Raw genomic sequence first — 18,178 nt, forward strand, 5'->3', positions numbered from 1 at the left:
TCCATCCCCAGTTTGCTGCTTAGGGTTAGAAAACGTAGCCCCAAGTCTTGGAATTCTGTTCTTAGAGGGGTTACCACATACCATCAGCGTGAGAGACGGGGATGCTGATGTTTGATCCGAGTCCTGTAGCAACCTGGAGCACGCTGGCGTCCCGAACCAGGTCTGCTGCCTTGTCCGTGTAGGGGTAGGGCTTTGTCCTCAGCCTTCAGCAGGATCTGTCAGCAAAGGTGGAGAGAAAAGTAGAGTGCACCGGCTCCCAAGTGTGGGGGAACCATGTGCTGCTAAGGAAGACCACATGCTGAAAGTGGTTGGAAGCCGGGTAGGTTTTGGGAAGACAAATTCCATACTACTTCTGCAGGATTCTGTCTACAGTTCCTGCTCTACAAACCAAATACATGAAACGACAACAAACAAAAAAAAAACCACATTAAATTATCAACAACGAAATAATTATTTCTACCTCAATAACCCCATAATGCCTCAAACCATTCCAAGGAGGGCAGCAGGAGGGGCGGGCAAAGCCAGGGCCCTGCCGGGCTCCCCTCGCTGCTGCCATCCTTCTCTGGTGCTGCCGCCGAGCCGCCTTCAGCCCAAAACCCACCCAAAAATACCCCAAAATCGTCCTAAAAATACCCACAAAAAACCCACCCAAAAATACCCAAACCCTCCTAAAAATACTCAAAAAACTCACCATAAAATGCCCCAAAACAGCCCAAAACCCTCCCAAGAATACCCCAAAAAATCCACCCAAAAATACCCTAAAACCCACCAAAAAATACCCCAAAGCCCTCTCAAGAATACCCGAAAACCCTGCCCAAAACCACCCTGAAACCCCAAATTAACCACTCTGAGCTCCCCATACCCCAAAATTTCCTCCCCAAACCCCAAAATTCCCCCCCAACCCCCAAAATTCACTTCTGGGTCTCGTCCTTGGTGTCCGGCGGCTGATGGGGCCCCCCCAGGCCCGAGGGCGGTGCCCCCAAACCCGGGGGGAGTTCGGGGTCCGAGTCGGGGTCGTCCTCATGAGCCACCAGCCTGGGGACCCAAAAACCGGGGGGAACCCCAAATCAGGGGGGGGACCCAAAATTGGGGGGGTTCCTGGGGGATTCTGGAAGGTTTTTAGGGCATCCCAGGAGGAATTTTGGGGTGTCAGGGGGTTTTTGGGGTCCCAGGAGGAATTTCAGGGATCCTAAAGGGAAATTTGGAGGTCCCAGGGGGTGTTTTGGGGCCCCAAAAGGAATTTTGGGCATCCCGGGGGGGGCTTTTGGAGTCCTGGGGAGAATTTTAGGGGTCTCAGGGGGTTTTTGGGAGAAACTTTGGGGGTTCTGAGTAGAATTTTGGGGGCCCCAGGGGTGGTTTTGGGGTTCCGAAGGGAATTTTGGGGGGTTCCAGGGGGATTTTTGGGGCTCCTGAAGGGAATTTTTGGGTTTCCGAGGCTGTTTTTGGGGGTCCCGGGGCTGTTTTTGGGGCATCCCGCTGGGGTTTTTTGGGGGTCCCGGGAGTGTTTTTGGGGTCCCCCCCTCACCAGTCCATGGCCGGTTCCACTCCCCGGTTCCCGGTCAGTGCCAGCGCCTGCACCCTGCGGGACCGGGGGGCTCCCGGTTATTTTTGGGGGGGTCCCGGGGGGTTTTTTGGGGGTCCCGGAGAAATTTTAGGGGGCCCGCGTCCCCTCCGGCTGCTCCCGCCCGCCCTCCCCCGCTGTCCCCGGCCCTCCCCCGATGTCCCACCGGTGCCGCCGCCCTCACGCACGCCAAGCCCCGAATCCCATCTCCAGCAGCGCCTCCAGAGCCCGCCCGGACCCAGTCCCGGTCCCACCGCCGGCCGCCATCACGGCGGCGCCGGGCTCGCGTCACGTGGGGGACGGCGGCCGGCGAGGATCAGAAAGCACAAACCATTCTGGTACGGACGGCGACCGAAGAGGGACAAAAAGCCTCAAAGTGTTGCGGTATGGACGGCGGTCGGCGAGGGACAGAAAGCCCTCCCCTCACTCACAGACACCGCCCCGCTCGCCGCTCGCTCCCGCCCCTCGCCCTTCCCGCCCCGGCACCCAGCGGCGAAGGGCAGGGCGCGGGCTGGGGGGCTGCAGTACCGCCCTCTGTCCACAAGGCGGCAGCACTGCCACCCGCCACACCCGGGGGCCGCCGCTCTCCCGGAGGGGAGGCAGGCGGAAAAGAGCGGCGGCGATCGAGCCCCTTGGAAAAAAAATCCTTAGAAATAAATGGCCCAAAAAACCCCGCACAGAAATTAAAAGACCCTGCCTCGAACCAAATAACGCCCCCTCCGCCCCAAAAGCCCTTTCTTTTTAACCTATACATATTTCCACGTTGGTTTTGTTTATTTCTAGCTTTACGGCAGGGAGGCGGTGGGACAGCACGGGAGGGGACGGGACGGGCGCCCCGCGCGGCATGGCAGAGGCAGGGGCCGCGCCCAGGATGGCGGCCGCTGCAGCAGCCGGGCAGAGAGAGGCGAATCTGCCGATGCCGGTCGGCGCCTGCTCGAAATCCGACCGCCCGCGGAGCCACTGAGCCCACAGCCCGTGTGCACGGCAGTGGAACGGCCGCGGAAAATCCCGCCGGGCCACGCCGGCGTCAGGGTGGTGTTCAAGCAGAGCAGTCGACAGACACGGCTCCCGGATGTTCGCATCCTTTTCTTTGCGCCCTCTCGAGAAGGTCAAGCGAGCCCGCGCCAAGGCGTTCGCAAGAAGCCGGGCCGTGGGGACCTTGACGGAGAGAGGCGTTTTGCCGATGCCTGTCGGCTCCCGCCAAAAACCCGCACGGTCGCGGTGCTGCTGACCCCACAGCCCATATGCACGGCATCGGAACCGCCGCGGAAAATCCCGTCGGGGGGCGCCGGCGGTGCGGGCAATTCAGGCAGTGTAGAAAACAGACACGGGTCCTCGAATTTCAATGTCCTCCTTTTCGCGCCCTCTCGAGAAGGTCAAGCGAGTCCGCGCCAAGCCACTCCCAAGATGGCGGCCGCGGGCGGCGGGCTGCAGTACCGCTCTCTGCCCACACGGCGGCAGCACTGCACCGTCCCCTCCGGAAAAGCCTCGGCAGCGAATGCCCCGAAACATCCCGCGTGGACAAGAACGCCAACAAAAAAAACCCTGCCTCTGACCCGATAGGAACCGAAAGAAAAAGCCTTTCCTCTTAAACTGCATTTCAATCGATTTTATTTTTATATTTTTCATATTTACATTCACATTCGGATTTGTAATGGATATTGATGGAAATTTTTTTTTATGATTTCTGACATTTATTCGTGTTCAATTTTGTTACATTTTATATTTTTATACATTGCTTACATATTTCTATAGTTAGATTTCTATATCTAAAAGGTTCATATTGCTTAAAATAAACCCCTGCCTCGATCCAAGTAAAAAACTTTTTTAAAAACCCTTTATTTAAGCTCCATTTAGATGTATCTCTATTTTTCGCATTTATATTCAAATTTATATTTTAAATGTAGATTGATGTATGGTGTTATTTATAGTCTATCTCTTCCTAATACTTATTTTTAATTCTATTTTATATTTTTATATACACACCAGTATACATTGATTATATATTTCCATATTTAGAATGATAACAAAATAAAATGCATATTAATATTTTTTCCATTAAAACCCTGCCTCTAAACAAATAAAAACAAAAAAGCCCTTTCTATAAAAGATGCTTGAATATTTATATTTTTTTTCATCATTATAGTCACAGTTGAATTTTTACTTTATATTGATTTATAAATATATATCATATATATAATAAGGTAGCAAGATAGAATTTTAATAATAATTTATCTATTTCGTACATACCGCTAATACTTATATTTACTTACCTTTGAATTTTTATATAGATCTTAACGTATTTAGAATATATTTCTATACAAAGATTTCTAATTTCATTTTATTTCTATTTATAATTTTTATAATAAGATCCCTACCTACTACCAAATAGAAAAGAAAAATCCCCTTTATTTTAAGCTATATTTAAATATTTCTATATTTCTACTTTTGATTTTTACAAGTATTTATCTATTCTATCACAACATATTGAGGTACTATATTTCGATATATAATATTTATGACATGTAATGTGTTATAATAAGACACATACAGTAAAATGTGCATTATGTACTGTATTAATTCCTATTGTTTTATAATATTCATATATCCACATATATTAATTATACATTTCTATATGGATATTTATGTATATAATCGATATTTATATGTATATAAACATATAAAATACTCTACATCAAACAATATAATACCTAATAGTAATGGATAGCATTATTTATGTTACATGTTTAATTTGTTTTCCGTTTATATTTAAAATTGAAGTTTTATATTCCCATTTTCATATTTATGCATTTGTTTTGTTTCATTAGAGTTATAGTTAAAACACTGCAGTTATAATCTAATTCCTAAAAATAAAATGCCAAAACAAACAGCATCAAATTCCCACCAATACCGTCCAAAAAATTCAGAAAGGCTCCACCAGCCAACCAACTACCAGCAAAAATACCCGCACTACACTCCTTTCACTAGCAGCTCTTATCACGTCACAAAAACGAAACAACCGTTTTAAAAAAGACCGATAGAAACCCACACAGCAAATCACAAAAACCACTAAAAAGAAAAAAAAAAAAAAAAAGCCAACTAACTTACCGTACTCCAACCCATACAAGAGACCCCCAACGTTTCTAAAAAAAATAATAACCAAAACTCTATCACTACACTAACTCATAAAGAGAACACAGTGCTCCATAAAATTAACTAAAAAGCCCCACCAAATAATTACAGCTATTAAAAAATCGGAACCACGAAGAAACAAAAAAATCACCACCCAAATAAAATAAATACCTAAAGAGATCCACCATGGAAATGCCCATGTTCCCAAAAATAAAACTAATAAAAAAACAACAACCAAATACATCAAGCTACAAAAAAAAAAAAAATTATATTAACAACAACAAAATAAGTATTCCTAACTCAAGAAACAAATATTGCCTAAAACCATCAAAACACAAATACCACCTAGAAAAAAACACGTCGCCAAAAGAGAAACGTAACCACAAACAATATCTCCCAAGTTCTCTGCAACAATGAAACATACACGGCAATCAAATAAGCCAAATGAATGAAACCCCTATAATATAATAAATAAGAATGCACTCATCAATATTAAAAAAAAAACTCACCGATTAACTCCAGGACACTCCCTCAAGCCCACCAAAACAAACACTATGCACTCGCGCTAATAAAAGCCTCCACAACCGAATTAAAAAACGACCCTCTACTTCATGCTACGACCCAGAAAAAACAGTGTAAACCTTTAGAAACACATCCTTTAAAAACATAAGAACCGATCAAAAAGAAAACCAACAACACTCAACCCAAAAAAAAACCTTGTCTCGAGCACCCGAAGCAAGAACCGTAACAACCAAGAAGCGCCCGGGGCCCTTCTCCTACAGCGACGCCGATCAAAAGCCAGCGATCCCAGGAGCTCCTCAGGAGCGCCTCAAAAGCAGCACAGCGAGGGAGGCTGGAAGATGCGGAGCCGCGCTCCCGGCCCCGGGCGCAGCGCGGCTCCGGCAGGAAAGCGGCTCCTCCGGCAGGCAGAGGCGGCGCCGCGCCGGGAGACCCCCGCCCGCTGCCCCCGGCCCGGCGGGGCCGGCACCGGGCCCGGGGGGCCCCGGCGGCGCCCGAGCCCCGCGCCCGGAGCGGACGGAGCGGCGGCACCGGCCGGCACCGGCGCGGCGCCCGCGCCGCCTCCCCCGCCCGCCGGCCCGGCCAAAGCTCCGCTCGGCTCCGCACGGCTCGCACCGGCGCGGCTCCGGCGGGCCCGCGGCAGCCCAGCCGCGCCCAGCTCCCCTTCCGCCCCGGCCAGCCCCGGCACTGCCGGCAGGGCTCCGCGCCGGACCCTTCGCTGCCGGGCCGGGGGCAGAAGAAGCGCCCCGAATGCAGCGGCACAGCCCGATCCCCGCCCTGCCAGCGCTGCCACGGCTGCAGCTCCCTTCCTCTGAAGCCCCGACACTGACGCCACGCTGCGGCGCTCACCTCACCCCAACAAGGGCACAGAAACGTGGGCTCCCCTTCAACTGCGTCCCCTAGAAGAGCAGAAAAGAAGCGGCTTGCCTCGAATGATAGCAAAAGGGGGTTTTTACCTCAATCCAGACCTCTTAAAAGGCGGGACCACAGGGCAGCACCACAAATTTCAAACTCAGGATGACGAAATTTCAAAGGGAAAGAAGAAAAGTCCCCACTACAAAGACGCACCGGCTCACCTGCTTGGCTGCTGCTTCTCGGCACAAAGGTTTGTCCCTCGGCTCCTCCTTTAAGCAATGCTCCACGTACCCAAGTGTGTATCCAGGGGATCCCCCGGACCCTGTCCAAAGCGCTCACCGTCCTTCCAGGAGACAGCCCCGGGAGCCCCCCATAAACTCCTCTCCTCCAGCAGCTCCGTGCAAAAGCCAGCGAAGGCAAACCCTCGCCCTAAAATAACCTCCCTCCTCCCTCCCCCCTCCTCCCCGGCAGGAGCCGCCCCTCCTCATCATCCTCACAGCTCACACCTAGGGCTGCTCTGAGCCCTCCTCATCCTCACAGCTCACACCTGGGGCTGCTCTGAGCCCTCATCATCCTCACAGCTCACACCTGGGGCTGCTCTGAGCCCTCATCATCCTCACAGCTCACACCTGCCGCTGTTGCCGCACTCCAACAGCGTCTCTCCGTCTCCAGCACACAGCCCACTTCTCACAGACACAGATTCATTGGAAATCTGCTATGGGTGTTGCCTTTTCTTAATCCATCTGGTTACACGATTAAAACACATATATGCATTGATGGTTATTGAGAGAAAGCTTTCCCCTGGAGAAAACAGTCCTTTTGCTGGCACACTTTGATACACCTTCGTGAAAAGCAGAATCAGCACCAACTCCTAAGACCCCTGCCGAGGAACCCAGCCCTGCCTGGGACACCCAAAGCAGCAGACCTCGAAAAAGGAGGGGAAAAGTCAAGCTTGGAGTGGAAAAAGAGGATAGAAGTACAGCAGCCTTTAAAAATGCCTGCACGGAGCAATAGTGGGAACCAGTCACATTTCTTCCTTCCTTGGTTTCTGTGATGACATAAATAGGAAGTAAGAAGACGTTAAACAAAAGGCAGAGCTAGGATTTGACAGGTCTTTATTTTGGCAGGCTGCATGGCAAACGCCTCTTCCGGGACTGCGACACGTTTTGGGGAATGGCAGAGAACGGAGGCAAAAGGTGCCGGGGAGACCTTCTGTTCCCTTCAGCCCCTTGCTCCGCTGGTTTCAGGGCACTCGCTTGGTTCGTTCCTAGAGAAAAACGATAGGGCATGATTTTCAAAACTACTGCCCGTCCCCAGTCAGAGTTTCCTACATTCCTGCATACAAATGAGTGGATCGAGAGAGGGCTTCTTTCCAAATGAGTTTAGCCATAGCTTCCTATTCTTTACCAATAGCTGTGAAAACGAAACACTTGCCAGGTTTTAGTATTCTACACACACCCCTCCCAGGGAATTTTGGGGCAGCTTTGGGTCCCTCTGCGGGACGGCACCCAGCGTGACCCGCCCCCCTCATTCACCACCCACCCGCTCCTCCACCGCAGTGTGCGTCCCTCTCCTGGGGACCTTGGGGTGCCCCAAATGACATCAGAGCCCCGAGGCTTCAGCCCCTAACCCTGACCCCCGAAGAAAGCACAGGACGAGTCCAACTGCCCCGAACAGCAGCCCAGCACTCCCTTCCAGCCCTTCCCACACCTCCATCCCCCAGAAAGGGACTCCGCCGCAACAAGGAAGGGGGGGCAGCCCCCAGAAGGCTCGAAGCTCCCGCCCCGCCTCGCTGTCGCGGGCCAGGGGCAGAAAGAGGGAGCGGCAGAGGCGGCGGGGACGCGGCACGGCCGGCACGGCACAGAGCGGGGGCCGCTCGCAGCGCGATGCCGGCGGAGCCGCAGGTCCGGCAGCGCCGGGGCGGGGTCCGAGCGGCGCGGGGGATCCGCCGAGAGCCCCGGCCCCGTGCGGGGACTCCCGCAAGGCCCGGGGGGCGCCGGGCTCCGGCCCTCGGGGCTTTATTCTCCGGCGCCCCGAGCCCCGCGGCTGCGGGGGAAAGAAGCGAAGGGGCGACGGGAAGAGAGGAGGGAGAGCGGGACATGCGAAAGGGCGGGGAGGGAGGTCGGGCTGCGGAGGAAAGCGGGCGGGGAAGGGAAAGGCCGGCAGATGAGGAAGAGGGACGGGGCACAGAGGAGGGAGAGAGGGGGAATGGAACGGAGCAGCGGGGCAGGGACAGGACAGGAAGGATCCGGGTTTGGGGGGGACAAGGAAACGGGGGAAAGAGAGGTAACTGAGGGGAATACGGGCAGGAGCATGGAGCGGGAGAGAGAGGGACAGGAGGGGATCCTCCCAGCGCCCCGGCTCCGCCCCGGCGCCCCGCCCCGCCCCGCCCGGGCTGCTGCGCTCGGCAGAGCTCGGCTCCGTTCGGCTGGACTCGGCTCCTCGGCCAGCTTCGGCTACTTTCGGCCACGCTCGGCTATTTCCGGCCGCATTCGCCTCCATTCGCCTCTTCGGCAAAGCTCGGCTCGCCTCGGCTGAACTCGGCAGAGCTCGGCTCCGCTCGCCTCCTCGGCCCCTTTCGGCCGCTTTCGCCCACGCTCGCCTAGTCCCGCCCGCGCCCGCCTCCATTCGCCCATTCCCACAGCTCGGCTCCCTCCGCCCGGCCCCGGCTCCCTCCGGCTCACACATTTCCTCAGGGCACCTCATTCCACGGCACACAAACTGCAGCCCCTAAAAGGCTTGCAGCTCTTTCAACACACACACTTGTAACTCAGCTCTCGGGACAGAGCTGATGGCCCCTTTAGGACAAGAATAGTTACATCTAAAAGCAATTCCCTCATTTTGCATCTCATTTTAATTTAACCCCCCCCCCCAAAATCCCATCCATATCACAAGGAATGTGCAGTTCTGGTTCCCCCACCCTCAGTACCCTATTTGTACAAAGGACCTGGGTGCAGCACACACTCCGGATTCAACTCAATAAAGCCCAGCTTCAATAATAAGAACAACTGACATTTGTTTGCAAATTAGGTGCAGTTTTGTACGGTGCTGCGTACCCTCGGAGCCGAGTCGAGGAAAAAGAGCTACAGCACTGGAACCTAAGTTTTAGTAGCCAAGTCATCTATAACTTGTGCCATAAAGTAAACCAAGGATAACTACAGTATTATCTGCAGAAGTTCTCCACTGTGGGTTTCGGGTACAGCAGCACGTGCTTTACTCCCAGCAAAAGCTGCTCAGGTTGGGGGAGCCAGGAAGCCAAGTCTCTCTACTTTGTCTGAACACCATCTTCCAGGAAGGTACTGCTTCCTCTCTCCCAGGCTCCTTTCAGCAAAGTGGCAAATACAGAATCCGGTGCCACAGGAGGCTCTTGGCTTACCTCCTTGTTGTTTTCAAACTGTTTAAAGCGAAACAAAAAGCATAAGAGAAAAACAGTGATAAGTATGAAACAAAAATCTCTTCAGCCACCTTTGTTTTGAGATGAGCTCTGAACTGAAGCTCTGGAAACACTGGCGTGCAGTCCTGCTAGAACAGAGCTGTCCAGCAGGTTCCCCAGGGGCATCAGGAGTGTTCACACTGCTGAGCTGAGAAAAACTCACCAAACCCAGCCCAGGGGCCTGTGATCCTCCACCCACCTGGGGGAACTCCAGGTGCTGTAAACAGAGGCCACAGCGCACACCAGGCTCTGCTGTGCCCGGTGAGGAGTCTCTGTATGAGCCCTGAGCCCTGGTATCGCCTCCCAAACACCACAGAGACCTCTTGTGCCATCAGAGAAAAGCCCTGGAGCAAACATGTGTCCCCAGCAGGATCAACAAGAGATGCAGAATTACCTCCTCAATAAAAATGCTGTTTCTGATGGAAATGTAACCTCTGTCGACTGCGAGGATTTTATAGGAATACTGGCTCAAGAATTCAGCGACTTCAGGGACTCCATACCACAGGTTCCTGGGACTGCTTGGGCATCCAGAGTCTATAGTATCGGTTAAACTGGTAGAGCTGAGGATACTTAGCAGCTTTCAGGGACTCGGGATCTTTGTCACAGAGCTGGAGCGTCAAGCAGGGAGCAAGGGGTTCTCTCGGAGAATGCAGGAGGTCAGTGAAAACAGCACCAAGGTCCTCCACGACATCAGCTCCTAGAAAAGCCAAATAAATTAAACTATTGACATGAGCACGGACACTGGGACAACCTTCCTTACTTTGGGCCTTGCCAGCAGCCCACAGAGCCTCATGGAGAAAAGAACTGAACAAGATCAAAAAGTGTTCCTAGTGAACTATACACGTGCTCCTGGCCGCTGAGGTACCTGAAAAACCCTCCAGACATCATCAGCTCTTGCTGAAGCAAATAATCCACATTCGCTGTGTTGTGCCAAAAACACGCCCGGCCCTTAACAGGGAGAGACCCTGCCAGGCACCGCCTCAGAGAAGAACCAAGCTAACACCCAGCCAACATGTACAAATTAAGCAGAATTTTCTGTCAGAACTGGGACTTTCAGCACCCCCCAGGTGCTACTCGACTGCCACATACACACAGAGGGCTTTGTGAGGTGCTCTGGGGTTGGCCAATCCTGCTCCAAGCCCTGCTGATGCCCCTGTGATTTTAACGCTGTCCTCAAGGAGGTGGTAGAACCTCGCAATATTTGCCCTTGGAGCTTAATTTCTGAAGTTTTCCTTGGGAAACGCATCCACTTCCTACTTAACAATGCAGTCCCCTCTCCCTGCTCTCGGGAAGAGCTGCCCACAGGCACGAGAATCACCTTCCTCTCCTGATCGCCACGCTCTGCCCTTAAAACGCTGTGTTACTGAGGCCAACTACTTCCAGACCAAGACTGTCCATGCAGGGACAGTGCCCCTTTTCTTTAGAAGGTAACGTGAGGGAAGGTAACAGGACCTCGCAGCCAGCAAGAGGATGGGAGAAGAAGCTGTGCTATCAGCAAGTACCAGTGCTCCAAATGCAGGGAGCGCCATGCAGCCCCGTCTCTGCCAGGAAAGGCTCATGGAGCAGAAGAATGAGCACACGGGCTGCCTCTCAATCTCCTGGCAGGAAGCTTCTCTACTCCCCTTGTGCCTGGACACAAAGCTTTGGGCAATAAGAAGGGAGAGGCACGGTGGCACCCGTTCAGGGACGAGCCAAGCTACGGCACACCCTGCCCTGGTTCAGTGCTGGGAACTGACGGTGAGCTGGCTACAAAAACCACAGGAAAGATCATGTTTGACCCCATGCAGCTTTTCTCTTAGAAATCACTTTAGACACTCTTCTTGTGACTAGCGCTCAGTGAATCCTACCGGGACAGAATGGGATGTGCTGCAGCAGCAACCCTGACCATGGCGTGGCTGTCCCTGCTACCTGCACGGACACAGCTTGGCCACGGAGAGAAAATCTTTTGTGCCAGGAATATTTACCAGTGCCAGGTGCTGGTAAGCACTGCTCAGGGTGCTGCTGGCACCTGGGATGGCTCAAAGCTCCATGGTTTGTGGCAACAGCCAAAAAGCACATGCCACTTCCTGAGGACCTCCACCTGTAGTATCCTGGGCAATTCAAAACCCACTATTCCCTTGTGCCTTTGTCTACCTGGAGTCATTCAGGGAAATGAAAATACACTAACTGAATTAAGAAGAGAAAACTGTTAAGATACATTATTCTTAGGCCTCTGATGGAGAATTGAAGCACCATCAATTGCCTTCCTTCCTGCTCCTTTAATTTGCAGAATGAGTGTCCATACAGACTTCTAATGAGGTTTAATTCATCTTCCTTAAAGGTAGCTTAGTTTAACTTCCTTCTATTCCTCCTCTAGACAACTTATGAATTACACTATTAAAGCACCCTGACTCAAAGGATTCTTGCACTGTGGGAACACTTCCTGCTCAGAGTTTTTCAACAGTTAAAATCTCTGTGCTATCTTTTATGCCAGATTTAGTCAACTAGCCTAAATGGGTCCACAAAAGACATCTGTATGGATGAATGCAATTAGGTAAAATCTTCTCCTTCTCCTACTCAACAGAGTTATAGGGCCTGCAACAACATGCTAATTCAAGTTAAGAATGATTCTAGTGACTTCACTGTAGTTTGATAAGTATTAAGGATTTGCCTAGCAATGTGCTTGTACTGATTTTAATAAACTTTTTTCATCACTAGAGGCAAATTCCAGGAGACATTTATTTTAATTTAACTAACTCTACCTGAAGACATACCTTTGGTTAAGTAACCAGTATCCTTCACAGAACTGACTTACCTAAAGTGAGGTACTCTTAAATTGCTGTAATACCCAAAAGGAATCTACACACTGCAAAATGCCTTCAAGAATAATTGTGTTTAATTGGTATGGAGAAAGTTATGGTTGTGTTCTGAAAAACCATTCTTCTGCTAAAGATGAGGGACAAGATGCACATTTAAATTACTATGACACGGTGTGAATGAGACAGGGTCACATATATCAAAGGAAAACTACATCATTTTATGTTGCTTTCCTGTTTTTCCACTGCTTAGGTTTACAAAACTGGCAACACAATGTGTTGTCAAATATGTTGAGAGCTAGTTTTGGAGAGTACTCGATCTGAAAATAAATTCTCTTTTTAGGTGGCAATTGACTTCCACTGTCCTTAGTTACAAAGAGGGTCCACAGGAGTGTAGAACTTTTGAGGTCTGTGCTGCAGAAGCATGGGCTATGTTGCAGTTACTGCTGAACCACGCTCTGCCCTTAAAACGCTGTGTTACTGAAGCCAACTACTTCCAGGACCAAGACTATGCAGGGACAGTGTCCCTTCTCTTTAGGGTCAGGGAAAAAGGGCAGAAGCACCTACAGAGCTTCAATGCCCCTCTTGAGCACAAAGCACCGTGAATCTGCACCTCCTTCTGCTTGCAGGGAAGATAATAAAATGCCTCAAGGTAAAAAATGATAAATGGTAAAAAATTATTGCAAGAGGGCAGAAATGATGCCACTTTCACTCCACTGCTAGAAACGACACATAAAACATTAAAAAAACCCTGTACCTGTTCCATTTTCAGACTGAAACAACAGCATATTCCTGGCTTCTAATGCAGCAGGGACAACAGCACTGAAGGGAAATGTTTGGATAATCACATCTTCATTCAAAGAGAACCCAATTTCTTCATCTAAGCCATCACTGCCCTCCATCAGAACAGCCAGCACATCCACGACATCTAATAAGTGAAGGAAAAAATGTAAGCAGAGGATCCAGACTAACTGGGAAAACAACAGAGGTAAAATGCAACATTCCAAGAACACAAAGTATCTTTTTAGTTTCCCCCAAAAAAACCAAAACCAAACCAAACAAACAAAAAACCCCACCAAAATGGAAACATTTTATACGGCCCCCTTGAGGACTTTCTTGGGTTGTTACTGATGTTTGGAGGGGTGTAAGGGCAGTTAACACTTGTGTTTGTGATGCTTTTGCTTGCTTTTGTAACTTTTCCTTTAGTATTTTAATAGTTTTAACTAAAAATGTTTGTGGCTTTGTTGGTATAGTAGTTATCTGTTTTAGTGTATTTTTTATAGTTTAATTAGTTTTTAATGTATTTAGTATACTTCTTGTAGAAGTATTACAATTTTGTAAAGCATACTGCTTTAATAATTAATTAATAATTTAATGATTTACGTATAAACGTATAAATATATATTTAACGTATAAATATATAAATATATTATGTATAAACTTAGGCACTCTAGTTTTTTTTTACTGCTGTTGTTGCTTTATTAATAAATGCTTTAAAAGTTTTTTGGTTTTTTTTTTTGCTTAATTTTTATATATGCTGGTAAATTTCTTGGGTCTTTTACTTTATCTATAGCTTGTTGAGTTAGTTGCATTGCCTTTTGACATTTTTTAGGTTTTAGCATAGCTTGTGCCTTAGTGCGAAAACATGGTCTTAAGCTTATCAATTTATCTATAGTTACTTTGTGAAGAGGATCTTTAGGCTGCTTTTGCATAGCTACAGCTTTATTAACTTCTGCTTGCTAGTGTGCACTAAATAAAAGTTTCTGATGCGGTGAGAAAATAAGTTTAGCAAGACTTTTAGAATTTTTTGGTAACAATATATTAGTACTCTAAATATAATTTAGTATTTGCTGAGTTGGTTTATTAGTTACTCTAAATTGACTCACTGTAGCTTGCAACTGTGACAACAATTTTTTAATCTAACGGTGTAATTTGAGCTGGTAACCTTTTGCTCGCTTGCTGCTGAAAAATTATAGGATAAGCTAAGTCGGCTGCTAGTTCTAAAGTTTGCTTATTCTCTTTGTTTAGTTTTTCTTTTGTTAGAGTTGCCTAAACTTCTTTTTGCTCTCTGGCCAGAGCCTTTGTTAGGTCAGACTTTGCCTTAGGGGGTGATTTACTGACAGACAAACTCTGACAAACCGGTGATCTCTGTTTGGGGGGGCTGGAGGAGCCGTGGGCTCACAACGCGACTCTGTTTCCGTGTCCTCAGGCACGGGTCGCAATGGAGGTAACTCCACTGTAGACACAGCAGGTGGCATGGAAATACTAGGTAATTAATTTTCTCTGCTATAACTTTTATTCTTCTCTAGTGTGACGTTGCTTGTGCAGCAGCTTTTTTTTCTGCCTGATGTTGTAATAACTCATTGTGAACTACCTTTTACAACTTTTTTAGCTTTTTGGCTGCCTTATCATAATCTAAAATGTCTTCTTATAGTTTATCTTTAAACTTACGCCACTTAGACAACTTATGTACTGTATGAGGATTTATAAAGAACCCCTTAGCATACCTATATGTTAATAACCTTGGCAGATCTTTATGTAAATCAATGTTTTTAATCTGCCTTTTCTGCAAGAATGCAGTAAATAAATCATATGCTGCTTGCCTCTCCATACCTCTATTGTCAGCGCTGTTGCAGCCCTCCGAGGTCGTCGGCAGCACGTATCGGCCAGGCTTGCCTCTGCAGTCACCTGGGGCACGGTGCACTCTATTTCAATTCAGCACTTTTGCCGTCCTGGCTGCATCAGGACCTGAACTCTTTTTCATCACTCCACCGTGGCGCCTATCACGTCGAGGTCACCATTTTTGGGGAAAAATAACGGGAGAAAAGCCCATTCTATAATGCCAACAAGTTTCAGTTTATTCTAAGTACGCATGTACAGTTATACCCGTTATAATGAAGCTCATGCATATTGCAAAACTTAGGCTCCTCATTGGTGTCTCTAGAACAGGTCAAGCTCGCCTTTGGGGCTTTCTCTGCTTGCTTTGTTTTCCCTTACACTTATCTCTTTGCTGACCGTTCTGCTGCTGGGAACCAGCTCACCCAAGGACGTGTGATATTGTTGCTACATCCGCTATTGCTGCACTCTGCAATTTTCAGCTACCGCTTCACTAACTGCAAGTAGTCATGGCCTCTCTCCCGAAGCCACTCATCCACAAAACTCTCCACACATCGATCCGAATTTTTGGGCACTTTTCCCTTTTTTTTTTTTTTTTTTTTTGCTTTTTCCCCATTTTTTGCCTTTCCCGCATTTTTGGGCTCCTAAACCGTTTCTTTGTGCGATTTTCCCACATTTTCTGATCTTTTTCCCACTTTTCGGCTCTTTCGCCGACTTTGGTCACTCCCCCCCAATTTCCGAGCTCCCCGATCCCATTTTCGCCCATTCTTCCCTAATTTTTGGGCTCTTTACCCATTTTTGGTCACTTCCCCCCCGTTTCCGCGTTCCCCCATCCCGATTCCGGGCTCCTTGTCCCGCTTTTTGGCTTTTTTTTCCCGTTTTTTACCTTTTTTTCCCCTTTTTCTGGACTCTCGCATGTCATATTTCCCGCGTCCGGTCCCTCATGGCGGCCGCGCACGCGCAGGAGCGACCACAGGGACGGTCCATAGAGATGAATGGGAGGTCCTCCAGGAGCATAGAGACGAGCCGGAAGTTCCATGAAACCATAGAGACGAACAGAAAGTCCTCCAGAAACCATAGAGATGAACCGGAAGTTCCATAAGATCATAGAGACGAACATGAAGTCCTCCAAAAACCATAGAGATGAGCCGGAAGTTCCAAGAAACGATAGAGACTAAGCGGAAGTTTTCCAGAAACCATGGAGATTAACCGGAAATTCCACAACACCATTGAGACGAACAAGAAGTCCTCAAAAACAATAGAGATGAACCGTTGTCGTACGGACGGCAGCCGGCGCGGGACAACAAGCCACAACGCGATTTCGTACGGGCGGCGACCGGTGCGGGACAGAAATCCGCAACGCTTGGTGGCATGGACGGCGGCAGGCGCGGGACAGAAAGCTGCCCTCGCCGCTGCCATCCTTCTCCGGCGCCGCCGCGGAGCCGCCTTCAGCTCTCCCCTCACTCACAGACACCGCCCCGCTCGCCGCTCGCTGCCGCCCCTCGCCCTTCCCGCCCCGTCTCGGTGGTTTTGGGGCCGCTCTGGCTCCTCCCGCCCCGTCTCGGTGGTTTTGCCGGGCGCTGGCTGGGGGCCTGCAGTACCGGCCTGTGTCCACAAGGCGGCAGCACTGCCGCCCGCCACCGTCGGGGGCCGCCGCTCGCCTCGGGGCCGCGGGGCGGGGCCGGCGGCAAAAAAGAACGGGCGCCGTCCCCTGCGGAACGTCCTCGGTAGCAAATGCCCCGAAACATCCCGCGCGGAAAAGAACGCAAACAAAAAAAACCCTGCCTCTAACCCAACAAGAACCAAAAGAAAAAACCTTTTCTTTTAAACTGCATTTCAATGTATTTTGTTTTTATATTTTTAATATTTATATACACATTCATATTTATAATTCGGATTTAAAGGCTGACAGGGGAGGGAAGAGGGACGGTGGACAGAGGAGGGAGAGAGGAGGAAAGGAACGGAGCAGCGGGGCAGGGACAGGACAGGAAGGATCCGGGTTTGGGGGGGACAAGGAAACGGGGGAAAGAGAGATAACCGAGGGGAATACGGGCAGGAGCATGGAGAAGGAGGGAGAGGGACAGGAGTGGGATCCCTCCCAGCGCCCCGGCTCCGCCCCGGCGCCCCGCCCTGCCCGGGCTGCTGCGCTCGGCAGAGCTCGGCTCCGTTCGGCTGGACTCGGCTCCTCGGCCAGCTTCGGCTACTTTCGGCCACGCTCGGCTATTTCCGGCCGCATTCGCCTCCATTCGCCTCTTCGGCAAAGCTCGGCTCGCCTCGGCTGAACTCGGCAGAGCTCGGCTCCGCTCGCCTCCTCGGCCCCTTTCGGCCGCTTTCGCCCACGCTCGCCTAGTCCCGCCCGCGCCCGCCTCCATTCGCCCATTCCCACAGCTCGGCTCCCTCCGCCCGGCCCCGGCTCCCTCCGGCTCACACATTTCCTCAGGGCACCTCATTCCACGGCACACAAACTGCAGCCCCTAAAGGCTTGCGGCTCTTCCAACACACACACTCCTAACTCAGCTCTGGGGACAGAGCTGATGGCCCCTTTAGGACAAGAATAGTTACATCTAAAAGCAATTCCCTCATTTTGCATCTCCTTTTTATTGAACCCCCCCAAAATCCCATCCATATCACAAGGAATGTGCAGTTCTGGTTCCCCCACCCTCAGTACCCTATTTGTACAAAGGACCTGGGTGCAGCACACACTCCGGATTCAACTCAATAAAGCCCAGCTTCAATAATCAGAACAACTGACATTTGTTTACAAATTAGGTATAATTTTGTACGGTGCTGCGTACCCTCGGAGCCGAGTCGAGGAAAAAGAGCTACAGCACTGGAACCTAAGTTTTAGCAGCCAAGTCATCTATAACTTGTACCATAAAGTAAACCAAGGATAACTACATTATTATCTGCAGAAGTTCTCCACTGTGGGTTTCGGGTACAGCAGCACGTGCTTTACTCCCAGCAAAAGCTGCTCAGGTTGGGGGAGCCAGGAAGCCAAGTCTCTCCACTTTGTCTGAACACCATCTTCCAGGAAGGTACTGCTTCTTCTCTCCCAGGCTCCCTTCAACAAAGTGGCAAATACAGAATCCGGTGCCACAGGAGGCTCTTGGCTGACCTCCTTGTGGTTTTCAAACTGTTTAAAGCGAAACAAAAAGCATAAGAGAAAAACAGCGATGAGTATGAAACAAAAATCTCTTCAGCCACCTTTGTTTTGAGATGAGCCCTGAACTGAATCTCTGGAAACACTGGCATGCAGTCCTGCTAGAA

The 18,178-nt window shown here is 49.9% G+C and overlaps 1 protein-coding gene across 2 annotated transcripts in view; it reads right to left on the bottom strand.

The window, feature by feature from the left end:
* The window catches only part of LOC110468808 (uncharacterized), a 76,914-nt gene that overhangs the window by 3,876 nt on the left and 54,860 nt on the right, over window positions 1-18,178 (bottom strand). For both annotated transcript variants that reach the window (XM_085577298.1, XM_085577299.1), the window contains 9 exons: window positions 15,798-18,044; window positions 14,909-15,075; window positions 13,053-13,223; window positions 9,895-10,197; window positions 7,778-9,461; window positions 6,289-7,334; window positions 1,526-1,579; window positions 916-1,035; window positions 82-215 (listed from right to left, as the gene is read on the bottom strand). Coding sequence is in view for 1 of the 2 variants with exons in the window: in XM_085577299.1 (XP_085433425.1) it covers window positions 7,311-7,334; window positions 7,778-8,773 (1,020 nt within the window). In the remaining variant the exon portion in view is untranslated. The remainder of the gene's footprint in view (window positions 1-81; window positions 216-915; window positions 1,036-1,525; window positions 1,580-6,288; window positions 7,335-7,777; window positions 9,462-9,894; window positions 10,198-13,052; window positions 13,224-14,908; window positions 15,076-15,797; window positions 18,045-18,178) is intronic.

This window comes from Lonchura striata, chromosome 4 (assembly GCF_050655825.1).
Source record: "Lonchura striata isolate lonStrDom1 chromosome 4, ASM5065582v1, whole genome shotgun sequence".
In the NCBI taxonomy this organism is placed as follows: domain Eukaryota; kingdom Metazoa; phylum Chordata; class Aves; order Passeriformes; family Estrildidae; genus Lonchura; species Lonchura striata.